Source organism: Pinus tabuliformis, chromosome J, assembly GCF_031772625.1.
Source record: "Pinus tabuliformis cultivar Carrire ecotype Pingquan chromosome J, CPIR1, whole genome shotgun sequence".
NCBI lineage: Eukaryota > Viridiplantae > Streptophyta > Pinopsida > Pinales > Pinaceae > Pinus > Pinus tabuliformis.
In genome coordinates, this window is record NC_142295.1 from 1,360,861,453 (window position 1) to 1,360,889,064 (window position 27,612).

The 27,612-nt window shown below is 42.5% G+C and overlaps 1 protein-coding gene across 4 annotated transcripts in view; it reads left to right on the forward strand.

Annotated features, from left to right (window-relative positions):
* The window catches only part of LOC149232442 (RNA pseudouridine synthase 3, mitochondrial-like), a 142,357-nt gene that overhangs the window by 84,024 nt on the left and 30,721 nt on the right, over positions 1-27,612 (forward strand). For 3 of the 4 annotated variants that reach the window (XM_089379414.1, XM_089379411.1, XM_089379413.1), the window contains exon 6: positions 2,891-2,971. The exons of the other annotated variant lie outside the window; for it this stretch is intronic. In XM_089379414.1, the coding sequence (XP_089235540.1) occupies positions 2,891-2,971 (81 nt within the window). The remainder of the gene's footprint in view (positions 1-2,890; positions 2,972-27,612) is intronic. 4 annotated transcript variants of the gene reach the window in all.

Sequence of the window (27,612 nt, forward strand, 5' to 3'; positions counted from 1 at the left end):
CAAAGAAACCTAAAGGGTTATTTGCTGCTGGTATCTCCTTATTGCAGGTTGATGGATTAATTCAGAAGGAGAAGATCATTGTTTCTATAAATCCTAGTTGCAAGCATAATTTTATCAATGTTAATTTGGCAAAAAAATTGCAAGTTCCAGCCAAACACATTGAAAACACACAGGTGGATGATGAGGATGTTCAAGTTTATAAGGATTATTGTATGAACATGGATATGGCTTGTGGAGTGTTCTCCTTCCTTAAGGAGTGAATGTATGGGGTTGCCCTACCTTAAGGGTTTTGATATTAATAGAGGAGCATTTCTATCTATTTCTATGGATAAGTATGTGTCGCATGGTGATTTTTATACTTTAGATATGGATAATATGGATGTTGTTTTGGGATATTCTTGGATGGAATCTATGGGTACTATCAATATTAATGTGCAGAAGAAATTCTTGAAGCTCTGGTATAAAAAGAAGAAAATTACATCACAGGATATTTCCATCAATAAACAGGTAGAGTCCAAGGAGGCTGAAGCAGAAGATGTTTTAGGCACTGATAAATCAGATGATGAGCCAATGATGATCGACAATCAAACACAAACAGAGGTTGAAGCAGAAAAGGTTACAGGTGCTGATACATTAGATGAGGGCTCAATGGTTGAAGTAATATTGGAAGATAAAACACCACAGCAGACACCACAACATAATAGTCAGGCTCCAGTAAGGGGTGAATTAAAGAAAAAGACGCTATGGGTTAAAACTTTAATATATCCTCACCCCGCAAGACAACCATCAAGATGGCAACCAATTAGCCACAAGGACAACAACCCCCGCAGGACAGATAGAGAGGAGCGAAGATCCACCTACTACACATCAACACAGAAGAGCTACCACGGTCAACTTCCATCTCAAGCGAGCGAGGCACTAGCGAGATCGAGGGTTCACCTTTCTCTTGGATGGCTAGATGCACGTGCATGGTACCAGTGGACTACTCTTTTGAGTAGATCTTATTATTTGTGTTCTTCCCATGTTTCAGGGATGAAACATGCTAAGGGGGGTGGAATGTTATATACCTAGGGGGGATAATATGGGGTACAAAGGGAGGTACCCAAGGTAATAATGTAATAATGGGATGGGCCATAGTAATAAATAAGGTGGTTAACCCATATCATGTAAGGGACCACAAGTAGTTAGTAATAATGTAATGGGCCCATGGTATTAGTTCGATGGTATGAGGGAACCATGGTAATGACCCATGGTATTAGTTCGATGGTATGAGGGAACCATGGTAATGACCCGTGGTATTGTATGTATGAGGCCTATATAGAGGCTAGAGACTCCACATGGAGGGGTGTCAAGGAGTATTGTATGAACAAGCATATGGCTTGTGGAGTGTTCTTCTTCCTTAAGGAGTGAATGTATGGTGTTGCCCTGGCCCCTACCTTAAGGGTTTTGATGTCAATAAAAAATCATTTCTATCTATATTCAGATCTTGTTATTCTTGGGTTTATTTATATTATCATATATTTCCGGGTTAGATCTATAACAATAAATCAAGTACAATACATGTAGGGCTCCAACCCTAGACGAAGACACCGATCTTCAATCTCCCAAGCTCCAACCTGTATTGTGCCAAGCACCGACTCAGACTTCCAAGGCTCCAACCTTGTCAATTTAGAGGGAGAAACCTCAAGGGCTCCAACCTTATCCTCCAAGGCACCAACCTTGTCTTTTCAAGGCTCCAACCCTTGCTTTACTTTGTCAAGATATGTTTAGTTGTAATTCACGGCTCCCAATGTCTTCTTCACCGAGCCCTGTCAATCTTCAGCAATGCTTTCACTTAGTCTCCATGTCACGTCATCAATGACAACCTAGCCCTGTCAATCTTCAACAATGCCTTCACTTAGTCTTCGCGTCACGTCATCAATGACAACCTTGATCTTCACATGAAGGTGTCTCCGTTGTTCTTCATGGTACCCAAACAATTTCTCCAATGTCACCTCATGATGGCTTCAATGCATCATGATTTCCAATAGGCTTCTAGATGATTCCAATTTTCTTCAGAGAGCTGCTCTAAGCCTGCTCCAAAAACTTCTTTAATAAATATGCACACCGAACTCCAAGGGATCTTCAACAATGCTTAGAGATGCCTTAATGAGGCCTTTAAACAATGTCTTCCTGAAGAATGTACAATAGATCTACTCCAGGCAGTGTTCAAGGTCTAGAATAAGGAGGACTTTTAATGAGATCTGTAAGACAATTCTCCTAGAATCTGCTTCCACTCTTCCAACAAAAGCCTACTAGATAATGCCAGTACGATGCTTTCAATCTTTCAACCAAGGTCTGGATGAAATTTGCTTCAGGGAGGTATCTAGATTTGCCTTTAAAAACAGTTCCAAGGTGAGGCCAAAATCTGCTTCTAGGGCTGTTTCAAAATATCTACAAAATACTGCTTCAAAGTTCTTTCAAGGGCTGCTCTAAATACATCAAGGAAGTGCTTTAAAAATTCCTCCAATGTTTGGTCAAACTGTCTCCAAGGGCTGCTTTAAAACACTTCTTCAAAAGGCCGATTCAAGGTGATCTCCAAGGGTTGTTTCAGATGTTTTATGGCTGCCTTCATTATTGTAGCTGCTTCAGAAAATACACAATAGATCAATTCCAATCAGTTTTTTACATCTCCTCAAGTGTCCTTCAAAATGCTCTTAAAATTTGCTTCAAGCAATCCTCAATAAATTGCTCTCAATAATGCCAAAGACAATCAATGATGTGTCACAAGGTTCAAGTGTCAACAGTCCAGATTTGGATGCCTCTACAGTCCAAAAATTATGCCTTTTGTAGTCTGAACAAAGATCACACAAGCCTCCACAGACCAAGTTATTTTTGGTGTCTGCTACAGGTGCAAATTAGGAGCAGGTTCAGATTCTTCAAGCTACAGGTCCGAGCTGCAGTAGATCTGCCTCAGGAGCAAAGGTCACAGGTCTGAAACTTCACACCTTTGCAGTCCTATTCCACAGATCCGAGGTAGAATTCTTCCTTTTCAGAGACTTGACATCAAACAAAATGTATTGCTTCAGCAAGATCGTATTTGTAATGGATTTATTACTTCAGGAAACTCAGATAATAGCAGGTGTATCACTTCAGAAAATTTGCACCAATAACAAAGATATATCCTGATAGCCCAACCATAGAAACAAAGCAAAATGCTGCATAAATCTTCCCAAGAAATGATCTGAATTATCCTCTGTAATAGTAGCCCAATAATAGTAATGAGAAACATCAGGTTTCTTACCATTGAAAACTTCTTCGGGTGTCTTGAAATTCAATGCTTGATGAGGACACCATTTCTGAACATATACGGTGGTATTTGCAGCTTCTCCCCATAAGAACTTCGGTAGACCTAGATCATGAAGAATGGCACGGTTGGCTTCCATGATTGTTCAATTCTTTCTTTCATCAACTCTATTTTGCTCAGGAGTGTATGCAACGGTTGTCTCTCTCTTAATACCAGCTTCTCTACAATAGTCACTGAATTCATTTGATTCATATTCGGTCCCAATGCCAGTCCTCAATATTTTGATCTTCTTCCGTGTTTGATTTTCCACCAAGGCTTTGAAAGCACAAAACCATTTGAATACGTCATCTTTCTTCAAGAAATAGATCCATGTTTTGCGAGAGAAGTCATCCACAAAAATAGTTCAATATAAGTATACTCCAAATGATGTTACGAGCAACATACTACATAGGTCGGAATGGACTAGTTGAAGAATATCAGAAGTTTGACTTTGGCTTGAGGGGAATGGTCCCTTTGTAAGTTTCCCAGCTGCACAACCCTCACAAACACCTTCATGATTCATGTTGAAATAGGACATACTTGTGACCATCTTCCTTACCCCAGGTAAGGCTTTGTAATGAAAGTGGGCAAATCTCCGGTGGCACAATTCATATTGAAGAGAAGTGTCACAAGACATGGCTCCCAAAGTACTTCCTCCAACTTGATAAAGACCATCAACCGTAAATCCAACTGTAAATGCATCTTTAAGGTTTCTTTGCCAAAGGCGTACCTTTCCATCAATGAATGCTACCTTGAAGCGTCTATCTTCCATCGCAGAAATATATACCAGGTTCTTCTTCAAATCAGGCACATAGAATACTTCTTGTAGATGAATGGTTTGACCTTGATTCAAGTGAAGAGTGACAATACCTATTCCTTTCATGGGATAGGTGGCATTATCTCCAAGTATGATTTACAAGTTAGTCATCTTTTCAACAAAATTCGAGAGGGCCTCTTTGTACCATGTGAAGTGCCTTGAGGCTCCACTATCAATCAACCAATGATCCAATGTATCCGAAGGAGAGGTAGTAGATAAAGCAGAAATAAGATAAAATTCATTTTGTTTTTCAACAACATTAATTTCCTCAGATCTGGAATTTTTTGATCTTCTGGGAGGACGACCATTTCCATATCGAACAACGGGAGCATTCCTCTTTGCTTTGTTGTTGAACTTGTTTTTCTTTTGATTGCCATTTCCTTTGTAGTTGTTGTTATCATCATCCCGTGGAATATCCTTCTTGTGAGGACACTCTCTAGCATAGTGGCCAAACCTGTTGCAATAATAGCATCTTCCTTTTCTTCCTTCTTTGAATCTCAACTTAAATCCTTGACCTTGTTTTTTTGGTCCAATATTGTTCTTCCTCTTAGCATGAGCAGAGAAAGCAGTAGGATCATTTCCATTAGAGGGCTTATCTCTCTCCGTCATCCTTATTTTTTCTTGAGTGCATCTAGCCAATAATTCATCAAAACCCGAAATCCTGTCATTGTTGAGGATGGTGGTGTTAAACACATCCCATGCTCTTTTAAGACCTCCAAGTGCAATAAGCGTGAGCTCCCTGTGACCAACAACTTCTCCAACAGATAGAAGATCATTCTTGATTTCGATAATCATCATGAAGTAGGATTGAATGGACACTCCTCTATCCATCTTGATGTCTTTCAAGTTGTTCTTGAGAAAGAGGACTTGATTTGCATTGTTTACTTTGAACATCCCAACCAACTTATCATACATCTCCTTAGATGTTTCCAAATCAGAAATATATGCAACCAAAGGCTTGTGAATGGAATTTACAATAATTTTTTTAGCTTTGACCTCACCTTTCTTGTACTTTGTTTTTGCAGTAGCGGGTGCATTTGAAGGAGGCTCCACCACTCTTCCGTTGAAATACTCCATAGTATCATTCTCTTCCAAAGTCAAATCCAAAGTGATCTTCCATGCTTGATAGTTGGATTCGTCATTGAGCTCGTCCTCGGATTTGAAGAATGATTTAGTCTTCATTGAAGCTAGACGAATATTCTTGTCCAACAACTTTCCTTAGTGATTGCTGTTATCACTTTTGTTTGGGATTTTTCTTCACCTGAGATTTGATACCATGTTAATTTTAGTTAACAATGGTACGCTCTATGCTTAGCACAATTTACTTCAATGTTCCTTAGTGACCGAATATTCAATTTCCAATAGCAATCACAATAATCACATTGACAGTAAAAGTAGATAGAGCATAAAACAAACTGCAGAAGACAAGCCAAAACAAGAGGACACCAGATTTGGCGGATACCAGGGAAAAACCCCAATTTGGGGAAAACCCTTTGATCAATTCTTCTTTTTATTAAATCAAAAGTTTAGCAGAGAGAGTACAAAAGTGAAAGTGACTTCCCCAATACAAAGTCAAAACAACCCTGTAAATTTCTGCAGTCAAACTTCAAATGTAACCAGAAGGTCTATGCTGGTCAAAACAACAACAATTATTCCTTGAAGCAACTCGGTCTTCCTTGGTCAAACTCGACCTGATTAGGAGGTTAATTTCAACCCATTGTTGCCCCTTGATCTGTTGATTTGGGGTAGCATCGGATGTGCTCTAGCCATGAAAATTGGTGGTGAGGCTAAAGCACATGAGATCTCCAAGACTCGAAAATGGTTTGGGCAAATTCTAACTGGTTTGGGAGATATTAAAATAATTAATATTTTTAATGGAGATCCTAAGTCTAAACGTAGGAAAAATAAAATATTAATTGGTATTAATATAAAACTGGGTTAGAAGGTTCCAAAAGTCATGGATCAAGCCAAATCTAATCTTAGCCATTGATTAGAGATTTAATCTCGACCGTTGAAGGACCAACATGAAAAGTATAAGAAGAGGCTTGAGGGTTAGTTGGAGAACATATTGAGGGAGACCAGTTAGTTTGATTTCTGGAGCGGGGTTAGTTGAGAAATTCGAACTAGTGGTTTGGAGAGCAGCAAGAGGCAGTAGGTATGGAACAGAGAGTCGGGAACATCACCAGAAGACCAGTGCAGAGGTTGGAGAGGCAGACGCAGAGGCAACAGACTGCGCAGTCACTGGAGGGCCTATGTGGGTGACACAGAGAGGCCCAATGCTGATGCAGAGAGGCAGGAGCTGACACAGAGGGTCTGGGAGCTGCGCAGAGGCCAACAAGCTTGACGTTGAGACTGGGAGAAGTGCTGGAGAATTTTTCTCTGTTGGGTAAGCCAGTTTGGCACCCAGTTGTACTGAAGAATTGTTGAATAATAAAATCCTCCTCTGCTGCACCGGTTTTCCCACATTGGGTTTTTCTGGGGACAATTGTCCAAAATATCTTTGTTGATGTGTTGATTCTCGTGCATGTGTTTGTTTCTGTATTATGGTGTGATATCTGCAGCAAAATTTATTTTAATGTTTACTGAAGGGTTTTCGTAAATAACTTATTGGGAAATAAGTAGGTAAAATAAATCAGTTGTTGCAGTGATAGAATTTTCACATGGTATCAGAGCAAGTAATTAGTGACAGGAAGGGAAAATCAATTATGGGTTGAGACCATGATGCAGAGGCATCTATGTTAGGAGACTTGCACAAATTTTCAGAAAATTGCACAAGAGATAGTAATTTCGATTTCTCTATGTTGGCTTCCAAGCTGGAAGAAGAAGTGGCTTCTGTGACTAGCTCTACATCATCATACATATGGTATATAGACAGTGGAGTCTCTTGGCATATGACGGGAATCCGAGAATATTTCTCAGATTATCACGAGGAGAGGATGAACTTTCAGATCACCATAGGGAACAAGGCAAAGTGTACTCCAATAGGGAGGGGTACCATAGTTTTTCAAACAAAAACGGGAGAGCGGTTCCGTGCTACCAATGTGCTGCATGTACCAGGATCGGGGATGAACTTACTTTCCGTGTCACAACTTCAAGGCAAAGGCTATGACGTTTTCTTTATCAAGGAGAGAGTATATGTCAAACACCCGAGCTGGAAAAAGAAAGTGTAGATCGGGATCAAAAGTAACAGGTTGTACATACTACAACTAGAATCATCAATGGCACTAATAGGCAGTCATGGAGACAAGAATTTGAACGAACTATTGCACAAAAGAATGGGACATTTGCACCATGGGGCTCTGAGAATTCTCAGGAACACTGTAACAGGTGTTTCGGATCTCAGTACGGAACAAGATGATATATGTAGAGGATGTGCTCTAGGAAAGTATAGCAAAGCAACATTTCCTAGAAGTAAAAACAGGGCCAAGAGTTTACTAGGATTGATACACTCAGATATTTGTGGACCTATGTCCACTAAAGCTCTTAGTGGTGCCAAGTACTTCGTCACCTTCATTGATGACCACTCAAGGAAAACTTGGATTTATTTTATGAAAAACCAAGGAAGAGGTTTTCTGTTGATTCAAAAGAGTTCAAGGCTTTGGTGGAGAATCTGACTGGGAAGAAAATAAAAGTTTTGCACTCAGATAATGGTGGAGAGTATGTTGATAAGGACTTTACTGATTTTGCGCTAAGGAGGGCATCAAAAAAGAGTGGACAACTCCTTACAATCTGGAGAAAAATGGTGTAGCAGAAAGGAAGAACAGGACTATTGTAGAAGAAGCTAGGGCCATGATGTATGATCAGGATATGCCAAAATTCCTGTGGGCAGAAGCATGCAACACGACAGTCTATGTTTAGAATAGAACTCCTCATTGGGCATTGGGCAAGATTACTCTAGAGAAAGTCTTCATAGGGAAGACACCTGAAGTCAGTCATTTCAGGATATTTGGGAGCTTAGCATATTGCCACATACCCGAGGAAAAGAGGAAGAAGCTGGATCAAACTGCAGAGAAAGGATATCTAGTGGGATATAGCGAGAACGCTAAAGCATACCGAATCTATCTTCCAGGGAACAGGAAGGTAGTAGTTCGATGAGAGGTGAAGTTCATGGAGGACAAGGCTTTCAGAAAATCTTGAGAAATGCTTTCCGAGGAGGAGTCAAAAGAGGAGCCGTTTGTCAAACCTCTTCAACCAACGAAAGTAAACTATTCTTCCTCGGATCAGGAAGAATCACAGGAGGAGGAGGAGCTAACAGAAGCACTTGCTGACAGAGGAAGAACAAGCAGGGAACTTTGTCAGATTCTGCGAGATGCAGAGGATTTCATCGGTGCACCAAGGAACAATAAGAGGGAGCGAAAATAGCCAGGTAGATATCAGGCATTAGTAGCTTAGGATGGGGAGCCTACCAGTTTTCAAGAGGGTGCTCAACATCAGGTTTGGCTGGATGCAATGGTAGAGGAATACAACTCCATAATGGTGAATGATATCTGGGAGGTAGTGCCAAGCCCTCAAGACAGATCGGTGGCAAGTTCGAGATGGATCTACAAGATTAAATACGTTGCAGACGGCAGTGTGGAAAAATACAAAGCCAAGTTTGTGGCTAAGGGGTATGCTCAGAAGGAAGGAATTGACTACGAAGAGACCTTCACCCCGGTAGCCAGGTATACATCTATTAGAACCGTGATATCTCTTGCAACACAGATGGGATGGGAGATTCATCAGATGGATGTCAAAACGACATTTTTAAACGGGGTGATAGAAGAAGAGGTATACATTGAACAGCCAGAAGGCTTTGAGACACATGAGAAGAAGTCTCATGTATGTAGATTGAAGAAAGCCTTGTATGGGCTGAAACAGGCACCTAGAGCATGGTATGGTCGAATTGATGGCTACTTGCAGAAGATGGGATTTGTCAAGAGTGACACAAATCCAAATCTCTACTATCTGGTTGTAGAGAATGAGCCTCTAATCCTAGTATTATATGTGGATGATCTCTTCCTGACAGGATCATCCAGGCTCATTGGGGACTGCAAGAAGAATCTAGCCACAAAATTTGACATGAAGGATTTTGGACGAATGCATTATTTCCTGGGGTTGGAAGTTTAGCAGCAAAAGGAGGAGATCTTCCTTGGGCAATGGATATATGCTACAGAAATTCTGAAGAGATTTAGGATGGAGAACTGTAGACCCATGGCTATCCCAATGATCACCCACTGGAAGAAAATTGATGCATCAGAAGACAAGGATGTTTATCCCACCTTATACAAGCAGCTCATAGGGTCTCTGATGTATCTGGTCAATACTAATTCAGACATTTGTTACGCTGTCAACACCCTCAGTCAGTTCATGGTGTAATCTAAGAGGGCGCACTGGGCAGTAGCCAAACATGTTCTCAGATATTTACAGGGAACAGTCGATTATGGACTCTTGTACACCAAGAGTAAGGATATTAGATTTAGTGGATTTACTGATGTAGATTGGGCTGGAAGTTCAGTGGATTGGAAAAGTACCTCTGGGTACTGTTTCAACATTGGATCAAGAATGACCTCCTGGTGCAGTAGGAAACAAAAATTCGTGGCTCTGAGCTCAGCTGAGGCAAAATATATGGTTGCAAGCACAACTTCGTGTGAGGCCATATGGCTTAGAAAACTACTTGTGAACCTATTCAAAAGAAAGATGGAGGCGACCCGAATCATGTGTGATAATTAGAGTTGCATCAAGCTCTGTGAGAATCCATTGTTTCATGATCGGTCAAAACATATTGATATTTGGTGTCACTTTGTCAGAGACTGTGTTCAGCGAGGAGCCGTACAATTGAGTTACACTCCTCCAGGAGAGTAGGTGGCAGACATCCTTACCAAGGCCCTTGGAAGAATGAAGTTTGATTATTTTAGGAAGAAGATGGGGATGATAAAGAATCCATTTTAGTAGCCGAAATGGGTATGATGTTGCAGTGCAGTAGCACGATGCAACATGATGAGAAGAGGATGCAGTGCAGATGCAGTGTTGGGAAGAAGGACCAACAACAACACGGATGTAGAGGGAGTTGCAGTGCAGATGCAGTGTTGGTAGAAAGGACCAACAACAACATGGATGCAAAGGGAGCTGCCGTACGGATGCAGCAGTGGCAGAGCCATGGGTAGCAATATAAGATGCAACAGTGCAAAGGATGTTGGGCGGGGAGTCCTAGCATCAACACAGGTACCAATGTCGGATAATCAGTGTGATGCTCAGTGAGGAGTATTACTAGAGCATAATCCTCGCTAAGAGGGAGTGTTGATTTGGGGTAGCATTGGATGTGCTCTAGCCATCAAAATTGGTGGAGAGGCTAAAGCACATGAGATCTCCAAGACCTGGAAATGGTTTGGACAGATTCTAAACGGTTTGAGAGATATTAAAATAATTAATATTTTTAATGGAGTTCCCAAGTCTAAACTTAGTAAAAATAAAACATTAATGGGTATTAATATAAAATTGGGTTAGAAGGTTCCAAAAGTCATGGATTAAGCCAAATCTAATCTTAGTCGTTGATTAGAGATTTAATCTCGGTCGTTGAAGGACCAAAAGGAAAAGTATAAGAAGAGGCTTTAAGGTCAGTTGGAGAACATAGTGAGGGAGACCAGTTAGTTCGATTTTTGGAGCGGGGTTAGCTGAGAAATTCGAAATAATGGTCTGGAGAGCAACAAGAGGTAGTGGGTACGGAACAAAGAGTCGGGAACAACACCAGAAGACCAACGCAGTGGTTGGAGAGGCAGGCGCAGAGCCAACAGACTGCACAGTCACTGCAGGGCCTACGTGGGTGACGCAGAGAGGCCCAGTGCTGACGCAGAGAGGCAGGAGCTGATGCAAATGGTCTGGGAGCTGCACAGAGGCCAGTGAGCCTGACGCTGAGACTGCGAAAGGTGCTGGAGAATTTTTCTCTGTTGGGTAAGCCAGTTTGGCACCTAGTTGTAATGAAGAATTGCTGAATAATAAAATTCTCCTCTGTTGCACAGGTTTTCCCACATTGGGTTTTTCCGAGACAATTGTCCAAAATATCTGTGTTGATGTGTTGATTCTTGTGCATGTGTTTGTTTTTGTAGTGTGGTGTGATATCTGCAACATAATTTATTTTAATGTTTACTGAAGGGTTTTCATAAATAACTTGTTGGGAAATAAGTAGGTAAAATAAATTAGTTGTTGCTGTAATAGAATTTTCACATGACCACCTAGTAGTCCCTTTGGAACCCTTACTAGGACCCCTGCTAAATTAAGTGGTAACATTTTTGGCACCATTGTCAGGGAAACGAGATGTGTGTCTTGTTCCCCGTACAACATATTGACATATCATTCTTGGCGACTCCATTGGAAGAACGAAGCCCTAGTTCTTCATTGAACTTTAAGGTTAATGCTTGTAGGGTGAGGCAAGCATTTCTTTAGGCATCTCTAAATTCACCCTGGCGACTCCCACATAATTTATTTGTATATCTTAATAGGATGTCTTTCTTTGATGAATTCCCTGCCTTGGACATCGTTCGCATCCTTGGACACCCTAAGTGTCTTACTTGGACTATCATACGTGGGGTACGCAAGTTTATGGTGATCCACTATTTGCAGTTGATCATGTGACAAGATTTGCCGCATATGCCTCACAAGTTAAGTTGGTTCATCATGATGTCCTCATGATGGTGTTCATGAGATCCCTCCATGGTCAAAATTCATGGTTAAATAATTGCAAGCCTCAGAGCATTTCATCTATTGAGGAATTCTTTCATAGCTTCCTTGAGCATTTCCAAGTTTGCCAAGTAATTGTTGATTTGGGGTAGCATCAGATGTGCTTTAGCCTTGAAATTTGGTGGAGAGGTTGGGGCACATGAGATCTCCAATACCCAGAAAGGGTTTGGGTAGATTCTAAATAGTTCATAAGATATTAAAATAATTAATATTTTTAATGGAGTCCCTAAGTTTAAACTTAGGGAAAATAAAATATTAATGTGTATTAATATGAAACTATGTTAGAATGGTACAAAAGACATGGATCAAGCCAGATCTAATCTTAGCCGTTGATTAGGGACTTAATGTTGGCCGTTGATATGTCAACAGGGAAAGTATAAGAGGACGCTTGAGGGTCACTTGGAGAATACACCAGAGTGATCAGTGATTCTATTCTCTAGAGCGAGGTTTGCTAAGAGATAGAGTTAGTGATCGGGAGATGCAGCTGAGTGGCATTTGAGTACAGAGAGACAAAGAGGCAGAGATAGTGCTGAGAGAGTAGCGCAGTAGCTAAGGAGAGTGATGCAGAGCCAGCCAGGGCTTACATAGGGCCACGCAGAGCCTCAGAGAGGCTAGCGTTGCTGACACAGAGGGCCAGCAGGCTGATGCAAGGCATCCCAGGGCTGACACAGACCCATCCGGGGTGACGGAGGGCCAGCGTGAGACAGAGAGGGGTTGACGCAGTCCAGAGAGAGGTTGACGTTGGGATTTCTAGAGCAGATTTGTGTTGAGTAGCTGCCGGAAGGATTATCCGTGGTTTCAGCGAGAAAATTTGTTAGAAATTGAGAGGTATTACTGCCAAGGAAATTCTCTGTTGGGTAGGCCAATTTCGACACCCAGATTTTACTCTGATATTGCTTAATAAAAAAACCCTCAGATAACGGCACCGGTTTTCCCACATTGGGTTTTTCTGGGGACATCAGTCCAAAAATAATGGTGTCATATGGTGTGTTTGTTTCTGTTTCTTTTAGTTGTTGATCTTTAATACGTTGAGCATGCACTAGTGTTTATTTTCAGTATTTACATTGTAAAGAACTTGTTAAGGAAATAACAAGTAGGTAGGAATAAATCAGATAAAGTGCATGGAGGGTTTCTAACTAAGTAAACTTAGAAACTTCAACAGTATTTGACATTCAAGAGGAAGCCTTTAATAAGCATGAGGAGAATCATACAGAAGGGGATTCCCTTGAGGGAAATGGCCTCGCTAACCCCTCGGGCATTGACATCAATGGGCACTTACATATTGAAGAGAGGAAATGGGAAGTTCATGGGTATCGTTTTGTCAGGGATCCTATCTATGACGCCGATGATGATGATATCAATAGGATCCTTGTGTTTCCTCACAATCCTAGGGTTATAGTTGAGTCTTATGTTGACCCTTTCCTCAAACCTCCATGCGCTATCACTAATGAGGAGGAATTCTCTCTCTCTCCTAAGTGTGATCATCATGAGAAACCTGCTTGTTGTATGTCTCCATGTCATTGGTCTCCCTTTCCTTCCGATCATGACCTTGTGGTGGCCAGAAAGCCCGATATAAATGATAGGGACCATAACGAAGATGATATGCTTGAGATTGCCATTCATCGGAGATTTATAAGCTTGATTGTTGATATCTCTATCTTTTGGTTAAATAAGAGGTTCATATGGAGGATGTTGCATCCTGTCATTCCCTTTTCACCCATGATTCACTGTGTGTGGTCATTTTGTTTTCCTACCTCCCGCCCTTGCGACCTTCCATATGGCCATTCCTACCATTACCTTTGGATCTATTGCATGAGTAAGCAAAGGAGCAAGTGTTCTCATATTGATTGGGTGATATGTTGGTTCCACTGGGTGTATGATTACATTTAGTACTTGCGTAATATCATATGCATGTTATAATAGGATGCATTGCACGCTGATTTCTGCATTAGAACTAATGTCATATGATATTATCATGCTAAATTAGATGTATTTAGATTAAAATTGCATTTAACAATAAATTTTATTTCCTGTCGATTTTTATGGCCTAATATAAGCATGGGCAATCATGAGATGTTGCAAAAACATGCTACCCCATGTGCTTGAATCTTTGATGTGTAGGTAACAAGTTTGCGATCCCAATAGATTGTTGGAGTTCTCATGACCTCCATGTTCGAGTACTTTTGTGCACTCTTATGAGAGATCATGTTCCAATTGGAGCGAGATGTTACCCACCACCTGTGGGTGATATCCATAGGAGATTTTTTTTCTCCTAGATGTTGATCCGAATTGGATCCATGAGGAATAATTAAAGAACCATGACTGTATCAGATCGGGACAAACTTCAAAGAACTAAGAGCAACAATTAGAAACACCTCCGAATAGTGGCAGTTGGCATCCAACGTGGAACGACGAGGACCTCGGTCAAAGCGCGCTGACCGAGGCCCATGGAGACTGCGTGGGAGGCAAAACTAGCCCTTGGGAAGCCCGGATCAGGAAAAGGAGGCAATTTTTGATGCGCGATTAGTGCTTAGCGCTCAACACTAATCATGCATCGTTGGGCAAAACCCCTCGAGAAGGAGAGGCCCCGAGTGCTCAGTCGCATGAGAGTCGGGAAAACCATGGGGAAAAGGCTAAAGGCAAAGGCGGAACCCGCGGTCCAAAAACTGGTGGTATTTATCGGGGGCACCCTTGGGCGGTAAGCAGATTTGGCGAAAACGAAGTGATTCCACTCAGCGCCCGACAGGTGGCAGGTGGAGGAGAGAGAAAACCGCTGCTCATCGCGTGCTAACGGTCGAGCAAGTCAACCGCGCGAAAGGCGTCAGATCTGGGGGATCCAGATCGAACGGCTGAGATCGCGCCCGATGGGAAGAGCGGAATTAATAGGGGATTAAGCCGCGATCTATAAGACTTTGAGGTCTGATTTGACCGCCAAGGTGGCGGATGACTCATTCCACGACGTAACTGAGAAAACCGAATCGACGAAGCAAGCTGGCGCCCTTTGTAGGAGGACAAATGGCCACTCCCTGTGAGCTTGATGATGACGCCGAGACGGGGAACTCCAAGAGAAGCGGCAGCAGGCGATCCGACGGAAGTGGAAGGGGAATCAAACAGCCATGAGAACAAATGGCTTTAAAGCCATGAACAGACAAAACAAAAGACAAAGGGAAGACCGAAGACACCGAGAGGAAGAACAGAGAAAGGAAGTAAACAAAGCCAGAGAAGCGAAGAAGACAGTGAAACAAAAAGTAGAAGAGACAGAGGGCAGAGCTGACCAAGGGCAGCATCGAGCGCCAGAGAGCTTGAGAGGTTCAAGCCATCCTTGAGAGGATCTGTCGGAAGCTGAGCACCACTTTGGGCTCCTTCCATTGTAGAGCAGAGAGGTCAAAGAGCTGGTAAGGAAAAGAGTCTGTGCACTATAGTGGCTTGGGGAATCCAAGAACCACCTTGCCAAGCAAATTCTGTTTCAGGAGACTCATATTGAGCTCCTTCATTGTAATTCTCTGCTTTAAGACACAATAAAAGAAGGCCACCACTGAGAGCTGGACCAGAGACCTAGCCCTGGAGGATCGGGTGAACTGCTTATTAACTTCTTGTGCTCTTGTATTTGCTTACTGTATTTCTCTGTTGTTTTCCATTTCCAGTGTCTGTGTATTTGAAATCTGATCGATCCATTGCCTAAATAACATAGACAAACACCAGCACATGAGTTTGTAATACCTTCATTCAATAATTCTTAACTGAATCAGTCATAGGGTGATTTTCAGATCAAGTGGTATCAGAGCTTTAGGTTGTCAAGGTTAGACAAGCTTGTGTTGGTTTAGCTGTGAATGCTCACTAGATCAAAGCTAAAATTAGGAGGAGAGTGTAAGATTTTCTGTTTCCCACCCCGGTTTTCAGTTTCACCTTATTTCTCCCATATAGTTAAATGCCCATTCCCATAGCCAGACATTTAACAGACTGAAAAAATAAATATTGCTGAAAACACAAATTCTGGAAATTTTTCAGAGTGCTGGAAATTGCAGAAATAAAAAATCAGCAATTAAAACAGCCATAAAAACACATTTAAACTCAGTGATTTTTGGTCAACTTGACCCTGGAAAAACCCCCTACAACTCTTGGGGAAAACCAGTTTGAGAGCTCTTCTTTATTTCTGGAAAATGCCTTTTACAGAGAAAATATTTTCAGCAAAAAATCAGCAAAACAGAAATTTTTCCAGCAAGCAAAACTTATCTGTTTTCAGCCCAAACGACAATCTGAAAACTGCTGGAAGAGCTGTACGGACCGTACGGATGTACGGACTGTACGGACGTACGGATGTACGGACCGTACGGACTGTACGGACTGTACGGACGGCCGTACGGACTTGTACGGACAGCCCTCGGGAAAAGTGCAGAAAATCGCCTCCTCGATATTCGTGCTGAAAAATAATTTTTTTTCACTGTTTTGCTCACTAAATCTGCCTTTTTCTGCTTGTTCTTTATGCTGTTCAGATTTGCTGAAATGCTGCCTTGGTGTGTGTGCCAAACTGCTGCCTCTTTCTCCTCCTTGTCCAGAAATCTCCCTTGCTCTCTTGCTCTCCTTCTCCCAATCTGCTCATGAAAGAATGAATGATCTTTTTCCCCTTTTCCTCCCTTAACCCAACCCTAAATGACTTTTGGGTGATCCCTAAATCCAATGGCTGAAATAGATTTAGATCAATGGCTGAGATTAAATGCTCATTTAAATCTCACTTTCTATTTTTTAATTCACCCCACTTTAATAAAGACCCACTTAGTCATTTATTTCCAAAGTCACTTTTCCTTTCTAATTTTTCATTGACTTTATAAAGTCACTTTAAAATTAGACTTAGTAACTTTATCACTTAAAGTCACTTTCAAATTAGATTTAACTTTATAAAAATTATAAAGTTACTTTAGGAGAAAAATTAAATTCTTTTGGACACTTTTCCCTAGGCCAAAGATCAAAGCCTTAGGGAACCACCTGTCCTCCGGTACCAAATTTCAACACTCCCTCTTACCGAGGAAGGTGTTCCTCACCACACCCATCTTGTCTCTGAAGTAGACATGCTTGCCCCGTGGTAAGGCTTTGGTAAGAATATCTGCAACCTGCTCATCAGTGGAAATATACTCAAGCTTTACAGCTCCCTTCTGAACATGGTCTCTGATGAAATGATATCTGATCCCGATATGCTTTGACCTGTCATGAAATACTGGATTCTCCGTGAGTTTAATGCAACTCTGATTATCACAGTAAATCACTGAAGGTCTCAACGGCTGACCAAATAAGCCAAACAACATCTTGCGAAGCCAGATGGCCTCACAACTAGCTAGACTGGCTGCCATATACTCTGCTTCCGCTGAACTCAGTGCTACTGACTGCTGCTTCCGGCTGAACCATGACACTACTGCTGAACCCAACCCAAAACAACACCCTGAAGTGCTCTTCCTATCAGAAGCACAACCTGCCCAATCAGAATCAGTGTATCCTGCCAATCTCACTCCATCTCCCTGCCTGTAGTCCAGACCATAATCCACTGTCCCCTGCAAGTACCGCAAAATGTGTTTTGCAGCCACCCAGTGAACCTTCCTAGGCTCACACATAAACTGACTCATCGTGTTGACTGCAAAACAGATATCTGGTCTGGTGTTGACCAAATACATCAAGGAACCAATCAGCTGCCTGTACAATGTGGGATCCACCAACTCGGAATCCGAAGCATGAAGCTTCTTCCAGTTGGTGATCATCGGTGTCGACATGGGTCTACAATCCTCCATGTGGAATCTGCTAAGGATGTCCACAATATACTTCCCCTGCCCCAGGAAGAAATGCCCCTCCTCCTGCCACACCTCCAAACCCAAAAAGTAATGCATCAAGCCGATGTCCTTCATCTCAAACTCCGCTGCAAGATCTCTCTTGCAGTGCTCTATGAGTCTCTCTGCACCTGTAATGATCAAGTCATCCACATACAGCACCAGAATGAGAGGCTCCTCACCAATCACAATAAAGTAAAGGTTCGGATCTGCCTCACTCTTTGTGAAACCCATCCCCTGCAAGTATGCATCTATCCTGGAGTACCAAGCTCTGGGAGCTTGCTTCAGGCCATAAAGGGCCTTCTTCAATCTGCACACATGGGACTCCTTCCCATGCACCTCAAAGCCCTGTGGCTGCTCAATGTACACCTCCTCCTGTATGAAGCCATTGAGAAATGCGGTCTTCACATCCATCTGGTGGATCTTCCAACCCATCTCTGCTGCTATCGATATAATGGAGCGGATCGAAGTATATCGAGCCACGGGAGCGAAGGTCTCCTCATAATCAACTCCCTCTACCTGTGAGAACCCTCTAGCCACAAACCTTGCTTTGAATTTCTCAATGCTGCCATCTGCAGCATGCTTTACCTTGTAAAGCCATCTGGAAGTAACCACGGATTTGCCCTCAGGCCTCGGCACCACCTCCCAAACATCATTCTTCATGATAGAAGAATACTCCTCCTGCATGGCCTCTCTCCAGACCTGCTGGCTAACTGCCTCCTCATAGCTAGAAGGCTCAGAGTCAAGGATGCTGGTAACCATCGCCATATAGCTACAAAATCTCTCAGGTGGTCTACTCTCTCTGACTGGCCTCTTCGGCTCAGCAACAGATGTGGCATCTCTCAAGGTGTCCTGAAGCCACTTGGGCTTCCTCTTCCCTGAGCATGCTTCTCCCATAGGAGAATGAAACTCCTCCTCCTCATCCCCATCAGTAGCCTGAACTCCTGACTGTCTGTCTGCTGTCCTCCTGCCTGCACCTGAACCTGTAGAAGCTGAGGTACCGTGTGAACTGTCCATCAGTGGACTCCCTAGTGAACTGCTCTGTGAACTGCTCTGCATGCTGCCCGGAGCACCACCCCTCTGGCTCGGCGAGCCACTGCTCACTGATGGACCTGACATCCTCATAGATGTACCTCCGGATCCTCCTGATCCCTGCCCACTGGATCCCTGCGACTGACTCAACTGCTGCTGAGGGTCTGGCTGATCCAGATACTCTAACTCCCGTGACCTCCTAAAGGCCCTGTCCTCCTCGAACTTCACATCCCGTCTGACAACAACTTTCCTCTGTGCAGGAATGTAAATCCGAAAGGCCTTTGAGGTCTCACTGTAGCCCACAAAGATACCCTTCTCTGCGGTGGGCTCTAGTTTGGTCCTCTCCTCCTTGGGTATATAGGAGTATGTAATGCATCCAAGGATATGAAGATGACCAAGATCAGGCTTCTTCCCAAAGAAAGCCTCCTCCGGAGTCATGTGCCCCAAGGCACGATGCGGACTCCTGTTCTGCAAGTAAACAGCTGTGTTGCAGGCCTCTGCCCACAAGAACAATGGCAATCCCTGATCATATAACATGGCTTTGGCAGCCCCTATGATGGATCTGTTCTTCCTCTCCGCAACCCCGTTCTGCTGGGGGTTGTAAGGAACAGTGAACTCCCTCCTAATGCCTGCCTCTGCACAATAGTCAACAAACTCTCCAAGGGTGTACTCTCCTCCATTGTCCGACCTCAGGGACTTGATCTTTCGACCTGTCTGAGTCTCCACAAGAGCTCTGAACTCCTGAAACCGCTTGAAGACCTCACTCTTGGTCTTCAAGAAATAAATCCAGGTCCTCCTGGAGTGATCATCAATGAATAAGACATAGTACTCATATCCACTCAAGGAAACATGAGACATCCGACCGCTCACATCGGAATGAATCAAATCAAGTATCCCCGTCGCTCTGCTGTCACTGCTGGGAAAAGGGGATTTGGCAAACTTGCCCATCGCACAACCTCTGCAAGTATCATGGTGATCAGTACTGAAATCTGGCACACCTGTAGTGATCTCCCGCAATGTCCTCAAGGCTCCATGAGACATGTGCCCCATCCTGCGGTGCCAAATCTCACATAGCTCAGAACTGCTAGCTCTGCTGTCGGTACTACAGCTCAATGCCAAAGGGGGCTGGAATGCAAACTTGTACACCTTTGCATGGCGTACACCTATCACTCTAGCTGAATCAGCTGGAGAGCCCCTGGGATACATCAACACCTGTCCTTCCCTGAACAGTACCTCATATCCTCTGTCCTCCAACGCTGAGACGGATATGAGGTTCTTCCTCATCCCTGGCACATAAAGAACCTCTGACACCTTCAAGGGAGGTTTGGACTCCCTCTGAAATGTCACTGTCCCCACCCCGACTGCTCTAACAACTCTGTCATCACCGAGTACTACCTCAATATCAGTGCCACTCTCTGAAAGCTCTGAGAAGTACTCCCGGACTCCTGTCATGTGACGTGAAGCCCCACTGTCCACATACCAGATACCTGTAGATGCTCCGCTAATCGAGGGAAAAGCATGCTCCCTCTGAACCTGTGTGGCAGGTGATCCTGCACTAGAGGACTCACATGTAGTGAACGCAAACTCCCGGTCAAAACGACCTGCAAAGTCCTCAATCTCAGCTGACGCTGCCACATCCTGGGTCTTCCCCTTCTTCTTCTTCTTCTCCGGACACACAACTGCATAGTGTCCCATCTTCTGACAATTCCAACACTTCACTTTGGAATAGTCCTTTTGTGAGTTACCCTGTTTACCTTTACCTTTGCCTTTGCCTCCACCACCGCTTGTGGAAGCCTGCTTCTTCCCTTTGCCTTTCTTGCCTCCTGCCATCAGTGCTACGTCCTCATCCTGCTCAACTGGCTTGGCTGCCCCAAGCTGTCCTTTCCTGATCTCTGTCTGTATACAATCATCCCAAAACCTCTCCCATGTGGGAAGGGTCTCACGTGCACAAACCCCATCAGCAAAGTTCAACCATGAACGGGGGAGGCCATTCACTGCAATACGCACCAACTCAGTGGATGGAATGGCCTCTCCAATCGCTGCCAACTCATCTCTCACATTGGTGATCTTTGTGAGATATCCAGCTGCACTATCATTCCCCATCTTAATGTTCTTCAGCTTCTCCTTCAGGACCATCTTCCGGTTCTCATTGGTACTCTGGTAGAGATTGGACAATGCTGTCCACATCTCATGGGCATTGCTCTTTCCTCTCACATGAGGAATGCAATGGTCTTTGATTCCGTCTAGAATCAGCCTCTTACCCTTGTTGTTCTTTCTATTATAAGCTGCCAACTGAGTAGCATCAGTAGGCACAACAACAGGGTGCTGTGCTGTATGCACCATGATATCCCAGACTTCTGCCTCCTCAAAGATACTCTGCATTCTCTCCTTCCAAACACTGTAATTTGTATGCCCATCCAACCTATCCTCCACCCTCAATCCCAATGACATCTTGCTGTCCTAAAACTGAAAAATAGCACTGCTGTGGTAAAGATAAAACTGCTGTTTATGAAAAATCAGCTTGCTGGAATTTTCTGAGTGAAAAAATCAGCAGCTGTATTTTTTTCCTTTTGCTGTCCCAAACTGCCCTTCAGCACTCAAGCTCTGATACCATGTAAGATTTTCTGTTTCCCACCCCGGTTTTCAGTTTCACCTTATTTCTCCCATATAGTTAAATGCCCATTCCCATAGCCATACATTTAACAGACTGAAAAAATAAATATTGCTGAAAACACAAATTCTGGAAATTTTTCAGAGTGCTGGAAATTGCAGAAATAAAAAATCAGCAATTAAAACAGCCATAAAAACACATTTAAACTCAGTGATTTTTGGTCAACTTGACCCTGGAAAAACCCCCTACAACTCTTGGGGAAAACCAGTTTGAGAGCTCTTCTTTATTTCTGGAAAATGCCTTTTACAGAGAAAATATTTTCAGCAAAAAATCAGCAAAACAGAAATTTTTCCAGCAAGCAAAACTTATCTGTTTTCAGCCCAAACGACAATCTGAAAACTGCTGGAAGAGCTGTACGGACCGTACGGATGTACGGACTGTACGGACGTACAGATGTACGGACCGTACGGACTGTACGGACTGTACGGACGGCCGTACGGACTTGTACGGACAGCCCTCGGGAAAAGTGCAGAAAATCGCCTCCTCGATATTCGTGCTGAAAAATAATTTTTTTTCACTGTTTTGCTCACTAAATCTGCCTTTTTCTGCTTGTTCTTTATGCTGTTCAGATTTGCTGAAATGCTGCCTTGGTGTGTGTGCCAAACTGCTGCCTCTTTCTCCTCCTTGTCCAGAAATCTCCCTTGCTCTCTTGCTCTCCTTCTCCCAATCTGCTCATGAAAGAATGAATGATCTTTTTCCCCTTTTCCTCCCTTAACCCAACCCTAAATGACTTTTGGGTGATCCCTAAATCCAATGGCTGAAATAGATTTAGATCAATGGCTGAGATTAAATGCTCATTTAAATCTCACTTTCTATTTTTTAATTCACCCCACTTTAATAAAGACCCACTTAGTCATTTATTTCCAAAGTCACTTTTCCTTTCTAATTTTTCATTGACTTTATAAAGTCACTTTAAAATTAGACTTAGTAACTTTATCACTTAAAGTCACTTTCAAATTAGATTTAACTTTATAAAAATTATAAAGTTACTTTAGGAGAAAAATTAAATTCTTTTGGACACTTTTCCCTAGGCCAAAGATCAAAGCCTTAGGGAACCACTTGTCCTCCGGTACCAAATTTCAACAGAGAGTTGGTCGAAACTAATCTTGAAATTGGGAGAGTCTATCCTTGGAAGACAATGACAGAGGAAGGTTCTGTGGGACCAGACCCTCAATTCATAGAAAGCTTCCTAGCCATAAAGTCCATGGTAGAAGAAATGTTTAGGGACTTTAGAAAACATAAGGATGAAGATTCATCAGGTTCTAAACAAGACAAAGAAGAAGATGAGTCTCACTTCCATGACCACTCCAAAGGAAAAGGGAAAGAGGAAAGCTTTCTCACACCTTCTAATAGTCCTATGCATAACAAGAAAGCATCTTTGATCAAACTAGATGTTAAGTTTGATTTTCCTATTTATGATGGAGAACGAAATGCAGAAAAGTTGGACAATTGGATTAGACAAATTGATGTTTATTGCAGAGTACAGAACATTGACTCAGACAAGAGTAAGATTCAGCTGGCAAGCCTACGCCTAGGAGGCACTGCCTTGGTTTGGTGGGAAGGCAGAAACCAAGTTGACATGAAAAGACATGGTAAGACCATCTCTGTCTGGAGTGAATTTGTTTCTGCAATCAAAAAACAGTTCTATCCATTGGCCTACATGCAACAAGCCATGATGAGTTGGTAAACTCTTCGGCAGTTGAAAGGGCAAAGTGTGCAAGGGTACACTCAAGAATTTAGAAAAAGAGCATTGATTCTAGGAATCTCATTAGACTCACCAGAAACTCTTTTGAAGTACATTGGTGGTCTATACAGCTACATGAGGCATACCATCTTCATGTTTAATCCCACTAGTATAGACGAGGTATTTGTACAAGCTACTCATCTAGAAGCTAGAGGAAATAATGGATATCCAGAAGTTGGGGGATCATCCCAACCCACTGCAAGCAAGAGCAAGGAGAAAAGAAAGCAGAAGTGGAAAGCAAGGAAGGCTAACACTGGACAGAAAAGCAAAGCTTCATGCACCCACTGTAAAAAGGATGGGCATGATGATGAGCATTGTTGAATTTTGCATCCAGAGTTGAGACCTAAAAAGTTCGAGGGCAAGAAGAAGAAGGCTGCTGCAGCTATTCAGAAAGATTTGGGGTTAGACTCGGGAGATGAAACAACCATTGCAGCCATTGGTATAAAAGGTAAGAATTCTGAAGCATCTACCAGTAATTCTGCACAATCTATTATTGATGAAGAGAATGAGAGAAAAAGACATGAGCTTTTCCATATTCGAGTTGTTTCCAAATATCAACAGATTGATACTTTGTTTGATAGTGGCTCACAAGTAAATCTAATTTCTGAAGCAATTGTAAAGAAATTGGGATTAACAACTACACCTCACAAGAAACCATACCCATTAGGATGGTTGAATGATAAAGCACAACTACAAGTGACTAGACAGTGCAAACTCAAGTTTTCTTTTGGGTCACATTTGTAGATGAGGTTGAGTTAGAGATAATTCCTTTGGATATATGTGGAATTGTTTTAGGAAGTGCTTACTTGTATGATAGAAAAACTATTTTCTATAGAGCTGAGAACAAGTATCTACTTGTTAAATATGGAATCGAATACTTTGTAAGAGCTCATAAGTTCAAGAATAATTATACTCTCATAAACTCAGGGCAGATGAAAAGAATGATAAATTCATGCAAACAATTCTTACTGATGGTTGTAAAAGAAAAGGAACCTGATAAAACCAATATATTTGAGGGCTGTAATGCTAAACAGCACGCTGGTATAGAAAAGGTTGTTTCAGAGTATGATATCTTGTTTCAAGAACCTAAAGGTCTGCCACCCAAAAAGGAAATAGTACATGATATTATTTTGCAGCAAGATGCTCCATTGCCTAACATTGGAATGTAAAGGTTGTTTGCTTTAGAGAATGCTGAAATCAAGAAGCAAGTGCAGGAGTTGCTCGAGAAGGGGTTCATCAAGCCTAGCACATCACCATGTGGGTCACCAATCGTTTTGGTGAGAAAGAATGATGGCTCATGGAGAATGTGCATTGACTACCGAGCACTGAATAATATAACAATCAAAAATCATTATTCCCTTCCTCGCATAGATGATCTTTTAGATCAATTGAAGGAAGCTGTTTATTTCACCAAGCTAGACTTGCATAGTGGATACCATCAGGTCAGAGTTGCAGAGCAAGATGCATGGAAGACTGCTTTCAAAACAAAGCAGGGATTGTATGAGTGGCTGGTTATGGCTTTTGGCTTAACTAATGCTCCTGCTACTTTCATGAGATTAATGAATGGTGTACTTAGGCCTTTTCTTGATGATTTTGTTATTGTGTATCTGGATGACATTCTGATTTTTAGTAAAACATGGGAAGAACACTTAAAGCATGTTAAGCAGACATTAGATGTTTTGAAAAGAGAAAAACTTCATGTTAAACTCTCAAAATGTGAATTTGGCAAAACATCTCTAAATTATTTGGGTCATATAGTAGGGGGTGGTGAACTGAAAATTGATCCCTCTAAGGTGGCAGTCATTGTAAACTGCCCTAAACCCAAATCTGCTACAAAAGTGATAAGCTTCTTAGGAGCAACACAATATTGGAGGAAGTTCATTTCTAACTTTTCCTCAATTGCAGCTCCCTTACATGCTTTGACAGGATTGAACAAGGTGTTTCAGTGGGGAGGCAAACATCAGAAAGCCTTTGACACCTTGAAAGAAAAGATTAGTACAACACCTATACTAGCACTGCCTGATCTGCAAAGATCATTTGAGATCCAAATAGATGCCAATGACTATGCCATGGGAGCAGTGTTGACACAACACGGTAAACCCATATGTTATCATTCTGAGACTTTTAATCCTGCAGTAGTTAACTATCCTATATAGGATAAAGAATTGTAAGCATTAGTTCAGAGTGTGAAAAAGTGGAAACATTACTTAATGGGCAAAGAGACAGTAATACATACTGATCATCAACCACTTCAATATCTACACTCCCAAACTAAGTTGTAGCAATCAAGACACTACATATGGATGGGTTTTCTACAACAGTTTCATTTAGTCATCAGATATAAAAAGGGCATACATAACAAAGTTGCAGACATGTTATCTAGACCCATTATAAATACATCTACTATATTTAAGCATAATTCTGTGCTACATGAAAGTTACATTGAACAATATGCTCAAGATATAGACTTTAAAGATGTATATGCAACTTTGAGTCAAGGCAAAAGAGTAGAAGAATTGGATTATTATGTGAAGGACCGACTCTTATACCATTGTGGGAAACTCTGCATTCCACAAACTGAGAGAGTAAAGATAATTAGAGAAGCACACACTTCTCTGATATCAGGTCACTTTGGGGTAAGTAAAACAGTTGCACAACTGCAAAGATTTTGTTATTGGCCAAAAATGAATGAGACAATTTTTAGATATGTGAGAGGGTGTACTATGTGTGCTAAAAGCAAGCCCAGCAATAGAAAACTAAGCTTGTACACTCCATTACCAGTTCCTTTTCACCCTTGGGAAAGTGTTTCCATGGATTTTGTTGGAGGACTGCCTAAATCTAGGAAAGGTCGTGATTATCTATATGTTGTTGTGGATAGGTTCAACAAAATGTGTATTTTGATACCTTGTAATAAGCAAATTACATCTGAATAAATTGCAAAATTGTTCTTTGAACATGTATGGGTTCATTTGGGATTACCCACTTCCATTGTATCTGATCGAGACACCCGATTTGTGGGGAAGTTTTGGTCGAGTCTGTGGGAATTGATGGACACCAAATTGAGGAAAAGCACAACTTTTCATCCACAAACTGATGGCCAGACAGAAGTAGTTAACATGACAGTGATCCAGTTACTCGGGGGATATTGTAGCAAACATCCTAAGCTTTGGGATGAACACTTGTGTTATGTGCAACATGCTTACAATAGAGCAAAACATTCTTCTACACAGAGATCTCCTTTTGAGATATGTTTTGGTTTCACACCAAGGTCTCTTTTGGATTTTGTCTTTGGTAAAGATACCACGGTTGATGGACACAATGATGTGGACAAGGCAACTAGGTTCATTGAACAGATCCAGGAGATCCACCAGGCAGTACAGGAACAACTGGAAAAGAGCCAAGCCAAATACAAGGCTAGGCATGACAATCATCGGATGGAGCATAGTTTCCAGGTTGGTGACCAGGTCTGGCTGTATATCAGCAAGGACAAGATGCAAGGGGAAGCTAAAAAGCTAAAGCCTATCAGGTATGGACCCTTCAAGATACTTGAGGAGATTGGTGAAAATGATTTTCGCCTTGATCTACCAGCTTACATGCACATCTACTCAGTCGTAAATGCAGATTGCTTGAGATTGTTTAAACCCTCATTGATTGAGGATCTTGAAAATCAAAGTCAGTTGCCTTCTTTTGATGACTTGCTACCTGAATATCTTAATGAATTGCAGGAAGACACAGTGTTGGACCGGAAGGTGAGGACAACACGCAGAGGAGATGTTGAGTACCTCAGAATTGGGCTCAAAGGTTCAAAGCCGAGCAGTGCAAAGTGGATTGAGATTGGACAAGTGAGAAACCAGTACCCTCACTTAGTTGATGCTTGAAACCCAACTTTTGGTGGTCCAAAATCTTTTTAGTGGGAAGGCCGTGATCTGAATTGGATCCATGAAGAATAATTAAAGAACCATGACTGTATCAGATCGGTACAGACTTCAAAGAATTAAGAGCAGCGATCAGAAACACGTCTGGACAGTGGCAGTTGGCAGCCAGTGTGGAACAACAAGGACCTCGGTCAAAGCGCGCTGACCGAGGCCATGGAGACTGCGCGGGAGGCAAAACTAGCCCCTGGGAAGCCCAGATTGGGAAAAGGAGGAAGTTTTTGATGCGAGATTAGCGCTTATCGCGCATCGCTAGGCAAAACCCTCGAGAAGGAGAGGCCCCGAGCGCTCGGTCGCATGAGAGCCGGGAAAACCGTGGGGAAAAAGGCTAAAGGCAAAGGCGAGATCCGTGCTCCAAACACCAGCGTATTTATCAGGGGCACCCTTGGGCAGTAAGCAGATTTGGCGAAAACGGAGCGATTCCACTCAGCGCTCGACGCGTGGCAGGCGGGGGAGAGAGAAAACCGTCGCTCATCGCGCACTAACGATCGAGCAAGTCAACCGCGCGAAATGGGCGAATGGCGACGGATCTGGGGGATCCAGATTTAACGGCTGAGATCGCGCC